The sequence below is a fragment of the Propithecus coquereli genome, unplaced genomic scaffold (genome assembly GCF_000956105.1).
Source record: "Propithecus coquereli isolate 6110/MARCELLA unplaced genomic scaffold, Pcoq_1.0 Scaffold681, whole genome shotgun sequence".
Lineage (NCBI taxonomy): Eukaryota > Metazoa > Chordata > Mammalia > Primates > Indriidae > Propithecus > Propithecus coquereli.
In genome coordinates, this window is record NW_012152852.1 from 159,169 (window position 1) to 166,228 (window position 7,060).

The following is a 7,060-nucleotide window of genomic DNA, read 5'->3' on the forward strand; positions in this document are numbered from 1 at the left end:
GAGGACGCCGTGGTCACCTCCTGTCCTCGCTGACTCCTGCGTGGGTCCTGCGTCGTCGCAGCAGCTCTGGCACCCGCCGTGTGCCGCTGGCCGTCGCTGGCAGGGACGTGGCGCGGTCCCGCCAGGAAACCGGGCGCTGCCTCGGTAGGCGGCGGGTGTCGGGTTCTGCCGCTGCAATGAAGGTCGAAGTCTCCTCGGCGCCCGGGGAGTTTGCCTCTCGGCCCTGAACCCCACTGGGTCGTGATGTGTTCATGTTGTTGGGTTCAGTTTCATCCAGTTTGGAGTGGTTTCCCTTACGTTCATCTGTCTGTTCTAGAAAGATCTGGCTGGACGTGCAGGGCTAGGGGGGGATTGTGATGCACCTCTTGCTTTGAAGGGTGAATAACCGGGAAGATCGTGGTGCTGAGTTAGGGGTGTTGCCTGCCTGCCTGCACGCATGATGGCGTGTTAGCCGTGCCGGGTTGTAGGTCATGGTGTGTTGGCCGTACTGGTTGTAGATGATGGTGTGTTGGCTGCACCTTGTTCTGGGGGATGGCATGTTGGGTGTACCGTGTCCTGGGGGATGGCGAGTTGGGTATACCATGTCCTGGGGGATGGTGTGTTGGCCATACTGTGTTCTGGGTGATGGTATGTTGGCCATACGGGGTTGTAGGTGATGGCGTGTTAGGCGTGCCCGGTTGTAGGTGATGGCGTGTTGGGCGTATTGGGTTGTGGGTGATGGCGTGTTGGGTGTACCGGGTTCTACGTGATGGCGTCTTGGCTGTACCAGGTTGTGGGTGATGGCGTGTTGGCCGTACTCGGTTGTAGGTGATGGTGTGTTGGGTGTACTGGGTTCTAGGTGATGGCATGTTGGCCACACTGCGTTCTAGGTGATGGCATGTTGGCCATACTGGGTTGTGGGTGATGGCGTGTTGGGTGTACTGGGTTCTAGATGATGACGTGTTGGGCATGCCGGATTGTAGGTGATGGCGTGTTGGGTGTACCATGTTCAGGGTGATGGGTGCATGTCCCAGGGAACAGGGCGGTGGGTGGTTGGACTCCCGTGTGGAGCCTGGAGGAGGGTCCCTGCCTCGGGAGAAGCTGGGACAGTGCGCGGACGGGGACGTCCGCTTGGATGTGGGGCGGCCCCGGGTAGCGAGCACCGGGCACCCCTCAGGCACCTCTCAGAGGGGGGCGAGGACAGGGCAGCCCTGGGCCTGGAGGGGTTGCGGAGACCCCAGGGAGGGCGTCCAGGGGAAGCCGTGCCAGCGTGGTGGGAGCGTCTGAGAGTTGGACGAGGAAGGGGCGGGAGACGTGCGCTGGCCTGGCGTCGGCTGTGGTGCAGTGAGAGGTCTGGGAGGTGCCGAGCGGGGTGCCCGGCAGAAGGGCTGGAGGGGCCGTGCAGGAGGCCGCAGCCCCCCGTGCCTTGCGTGGTCCTGGCCCGTGTGCGTGCTCAGGCGCCTCCCTCCGACCCCTTCAGGAGGGTGCCAGCACCGCTGTCCCTGCAGGGGTGACGTGCGACCCGTCCCACAGGCAGCCTCTGTTGACGCCCAGGACAAGACCACCGGCCCCGGCGGTGGGTCCACATCTGGCGTCCGGCCGTCACCCTGCACGGTTCTCGCCGAGGCCCTGTGTCCGCACCCGTCGCATGTGCCCGTCCCGTGTTGCACGAGCCCCACTGTCCGGACGCCGTGTCTGCTGTAGAGCACGTGGGCCCGATGTGTGCAGAAGCCGGTACGTACGGCACCCGCTCTTGAGAAGAGGAGGCTTTGGCTGCCAAACCGCTCAGCAAGGGGGCAGGAGGGGCTCACACGTCCCTCCCAGTTGGGCTCTGGGGCAGACGCACTGGCTCCGGAGGCAGGGAGAGGATTCCGGAACATTGGCTGGGCAGGGCCTGACTGGGGGGCTTCAAACTGGACCATTGATGGGCAGCCATGTTCTGACGGGGTTAGTGCCAGAGCTTCCCGGCCAGCGGGCCCTCGCCTCCGAGAGTGCGGGGTTCAGGAGGTCACGTCCCGGTCCTGGCTCGAGGGGAGGAACCGCTGGCTCTGGTGCAGTTAGAGGTCGGAGCTGTCTCTGTGGCTCCATGACTTGTGGTATCACTGCTGTCACACCTACCTGGTGACTCAACCTGTCGTCACCAACACAGCGGGCCAGTGTGGGCTGGTCCCTGCTCACGTGTTCTGATCCCCGCCTGCCCAAGCAGCCTCAGCCTCCCTCCAGGGGGGCGCCGCGGTGGTGGGGCCTCGGCAGCCCTCCCGTCACCCGGCTTCCCCTCTGCTCCCCTTTGCCCAGGGCTGTGCCCTGTCAACCTGGCTGCCTGCACCGCGGCTCTGCGTCACATCCTCCTGCTGAACCTCAGGTCACGGCACCCAGGGACCAGACACCCTCTTAGGAGGTGCTCACCCAGGTCACGGCGCCTAGGGACCCAGACAGCCTCTTAGGAGGGGCTCACATAGCTCTCAGGTAGCATCACCAGAGAGGGCCTGCCCCAGCCCTGCCTACACCAGCATGGAATCACTAGATACTCAGGTCCCCGTGACACGCCAGGCTCACGGAGGGTTTGTTTCTCCCCAAGGCAGAGCCAGGGTGATCCTCAGGCTTTGTACCCATACTTGAGTCCTCCCTGACGGTTCGCACCTTTCGTCGTGTGGATCACGTCCGTGGTGTTTCATGGCTGGGAGTGGAGAGGGGCTGGCGTGTGCGGTAGATGTAGAGTTTATCCGTGAGAGCAGCGCGGGCGTCCAGAGCATCACTGTGCCGTGTGGGACAGGACTGGTCCACGCGGCCGTGCATGAGGGAACCACAAGCTCCAGCAGGCCACAAGCTGTGTGGGGCCGTGGCCGGGATGTCATATGTGCTGCACGTGGAACCCGGAGCCATGACATGGGGTGTGTTTGACCCGCGCCTAGACCAGGCCGTGACGTGGTGCATCATGTACATAGGGTCTGGGCCGTGACATAGCCAGTCCTGGACACGGGACCGGGACGCAGAACCTTCCGGACGCCCGCACGGAGGGCCCGGCCCCCTCCTCGGCAGCTCTGTGCGTTCGTTACGTTGGAGTCGACGTCTCTGCTCCCGTCTGACGTGACCAGCCGACGCGTGCTTGTCTGCGGTCGTGGACGCGGGGCAGCGTCGCCGTCTGACGGGGACGCTCCGACCTGCCTTGGTCGGGGGGTGAGCGCGGTTGACCTTTGCACTGTCGCTCACACCCACGGCGCAGTCGGGAAATCGAGCTCTCGCAAAGGACTCTTTTCTTTGTGTTAGACTCTTGGTGACATCATGTCCGTTCCGTGCGTGTCTGAGGCTCCGCAGGACGTGCCTGAGCGTGAACCTGGAACACGCAGCTTTGAACCGGGTGTCACGGATGACAGAAATCTTCCTCGCGAGGAACCGACGCCGCGCTCTGCCAGGAGGAAGTCGCGGCAGCGCGATCCCCGCGTCTCCGCTCTTGCTGTGCCAGGCGTGACGGGCGTGGACGGTGGCTTCCCCAGCGCTGGCTACGGACAGAGGGCAGGGTCCGTTTTGCTGCGCAGGCGCTTGTCTGCGTGCTGTGGCGGCGTGCGCAGGGGGAGAGGGCGTGCCGGGGGAGAGCGGGGTGCGCCGTGAGGTCCAGCGTCGTCTGCGCAGAGGGAGAAGGTCCGCCACGACGACCGACAGTCACGGCGCTTAGCGCCCGTTCCTGCCTCGACAAAAAGGCCTGGAGAAATTGAACAGCCCCGTGGGTGGGGCTTCCTGGGGCTCAGACCGGGCCCAGCTGTGTCCTGGGGCAGCAGCACACACTGAGCGAGTGACACCTTGGCCCGAGGTCACCAGTCCGTGTCTCCTCTGGTCTGCGGCTCCAGCCTCCCCAGGGCCACCTCGCCCACGACAGCCGCCAAAGGGCCCGTCCCTGGCCCCGGGGTGGACTGGCAGCTCTTCAGGCCGTGCCTGTCCTCGCTCTGTCTGGCCCTCACCTGGCCCCCCGCCTCGCGGCAGAGGTGACCGCTGCACTCGGTGCCGCGCTGCTGGGTTTTTGCCTGCCGTGGTCTCGTGGCCCAAGGCCAGCGTCTCACCTGCCTGCCACGGTCACCAGGCTCACGTCCACATGGCGTTCCCTGAGCTACGCAGGACCCAGCGGGGCTCTCCCGTAACACAAGATCCCTGAGCATCAGCCACGCGCCACCTCTGTCGTGGTACGGCGCCACGTCTGACACGTGGACTGAGGGGACGTGGCCCCTGTCTGATAGGGTGACTGAGGGGACACAGGCCTGTATCAGACTGTGTGACTGAGGGGGTGTGTCCCCGTGTCTGAGGTGTGACTGAGGGGCACGTGGCACTGTTTCATGTGTCACTGAGGGGGGCATGGCACTGTTGCTCAGGCTGTGGACTGAGCCAGGAGGTTTCCCCTGTCGCAGGGCTGAGATAATAACATCCACCTCGCTGGTGTTGGAGACACGTCGTGAACACCGTAGCCCGCTGAGCGTGTGTTGGACCCACATTATAGACCTGGTGACAGCAGTTTGCTGCCTGCTGGGTGCTGCGAGTCCTGGCGGGCATGGCTGTCCCCAGGACACCGGGCACTCCGCTCTGCCAGGGGCCTGGCTGTGTGACTCCCAGCAGGGCCGTGATGCCGACCCTCCCCCTGCCTCGGCTGTGCCGGCACTTGTCCTATGTCCGTCTGTCTCCCGGGGTGTGGACCACGGCTCGCGAGGGCCGCAGGCTGGCTGTGCTCCATGGCTCCCTGGTGGGGCCGGCCCACGTGGGGTCTCCGTGGCCGTCTCTGAGCCACGCACGTCCCAGGGTACCTGTCTCTGGTGCGGGGAAGGCGCTCTCGGGGTGGGCACGGAGGTCATCGAGCACAGCCACCAAGCAGTCTCGGTGGGCCTCCTGCCAGGCCCCGTGGTGCCCGGCTCGCGGCCGCCAATAGGCCTTTTACGTGGTTTGACCGAACGGTCACTTCCACTCGGGACATGTAGAACCCAGCTGTGTTTGCACGCAGAGCACGCCGTGCCCACCCGTAACCGACAGCCCGTCGGCGGGTCCTCAGCCAGGCGGGCGTCCTAAGACCCGCGTGTCCTCGGAAGCCGTGGCAGAAACTCACGCAGCTCAGAGTCAGACGCCTACGGGGTCAGCATTGGTTTTGTGCGGCCAATCCCTGCCTGTGCTCTTCCTGGCAGGAATGAGACAGCAGGGCCGAGACCCGTCTTCTAGGCCGGGGGTAGATGCGTGTCCTGTTCTCTGGGAGGTGCTCGGGTGGGAGAGCGAGCCCAGGGTCCAGCTGCAGGCGGTTGGGGGGGGGGGGCAGCCCAACCGTGCGTCCCTGTGTCGAGCGACCCTCTCCATCCACGGCCCTGTGCCGAGCGACAGCCCCTGCCCGTGGCCCGGTGCCGAGTGACCCCACCTTGGCCACAGTCCCAGGCCAAGTGTCCTCCTCCCGCCTCCGGTCCCCAGCCCCAGTCCACAGTGCTACACCGAGTGACCTCCCCGTCCACGGCCCTGCGCTGGTCCTGCACCTCCCAGGGGGGGGTCCCAGGGTGGCTTCTCCACAGGAAGCGGAGCGGGTCCTGCCTAGACCCTGGGGCGCTCGGCCATCCTGGTCCCCCAGCTGACACTGAGGCAGGAGGGGGAGGCTCAGCGATCTGGTGTAGCGGCCGCTCAGGGTCCCGCAGCCTCCCGTGGGCAGGCGGCCTCTGCACGGGAGTCCCGAGTGTCGCGTCAGCCTCCGGCGATCGTCTGGCGCCCTCTGGACTTGCGCTCGACTCTAGACAGGTCCCCCGTGTGTTCCTGCGTGTCTGTGCGGGGAAGCTGCGTGGCGGCCTCTGGTTCTCACGGGTTCTGCGTGTTGCGTTCCTCAGGTGCAGACGAAGAAGGAAGAGCCGCTGCCGCCCGCCGCGAGCCAAAGCATTCCAGCCTTCTACTTCCCGCGGGGACGCCCGAAGGAGACGGTGAACGTGGACGCCGTCATCGCGAAGATCGAGAGGGCCTTTGCGCAGTTCCCCCACGAGAGGGCCACCATGGAGAACATGGGCCTCGTGGCCAAGGTGGGTGTCGCGCGCGTGTTGCAGCTCGTGTCGCCCTCGGCGGAGGCCGGGATGTCACATATGTGACCATGGGACGTGTGTACATCCATGGTTATGCTCATGTTTAGAGGTTTGTAATCTGATTCGTACTTAAATTCTTGAGACTCCAAAACACAGCGAGGACTTTTGCTCCAGTTTCCATCCTGAGGTGCTGAAGAGCACAGACCCGCCTCCATCGTGATGCTCGTGGCTTCCGGAAGGCGTCAGGAAGGCTCAGGCCTTTCTCTGCACCTCCCTGACCCGCGTCAGCCCCCGTTCCAGGTGGCGTCTGCTGAGCACAGCGAACCTGGACCTACCGTCCCTTGCGGGGACACGCGTGCGAGCTTCCGAACTCGGCCCGAATGCTGCCGCACAAGGGTGTTGCTCACTGCTTGGTTGTTCCCTTCAGCCGTGTGTCTCACGGTTGTCCGTGTCAAGGCGTGTAGGTGTAGCTCATTCATTTTGGCTTCCGTGCACCATCTTGTGGTAGGAACACGCCACGACTCTCACATCCCTTCCCCACTGGCTGTGTGTGTGTGTTTCGCGGGACGTGTCACCCGTGTTCTGTGCCAGTTTCTCCAGCGCCCGGCGCTGGGTCACGGATTGCTGCGACAGAGAACAGTCTCAGCCCCTCATCACGCCAGGTGCTTCCGTGATGCCCACGTGGGAGCCCCACGGGGCGCGTGACTTCCTGCTCCCCGAGCCCCATCCAGCTCTCAGGGTTCCTCTGCCTGTCGTGTGTTCCTCTCTTTTCCGTGTCGCTCCGGGGGTGGGCGGGGTGACTCCCCTTCCCTCCTCTTCACGTAGAGTCTCTTACGTTCTGGGCGTGGCTTCCCCTGCTGCCTTTGCTCTCGGCTCCGGGGATCAGGGTGCCCTCTTCCTTTGTGTGACAGCCCAGCTGGGACGTGACTCACGCACCGTGCAATTCACCCGTCGACAGTGGGCGACTCGGTGGTTTCTGGAACATTCACAGGGCTGTGCGGCCATCCCCACGCTCACCTGCAGGACATTTACATCCCCCCAGAAAAGAAGGCCTCTGC

General features: G+C 64.7%; 1 protein-coding gene across 1 annotated transcript in view; it reads left to right on the plus strand.

Moving 5' to 3' along the window:
* The window catches only part of PPP2R3B (protein phosphatase 2, regulatory subunit B'', beta), a 46,441-nt gene that overhangs the window by 17,742 nt on the left and 21,639 nt on the right, over window positions 1–7,060 (plus strand). The window contains exon 3 of the mRNA XM_012660865.1: window positions 5,817–6,002. Coding sequence (XP_012516319.1) covers window positions 5,817–6,002 — 186 coding nt within the window. The remainder of the gene's footprint in view (window positions 1–5,816; window positions 6,003–7,060) is intronic.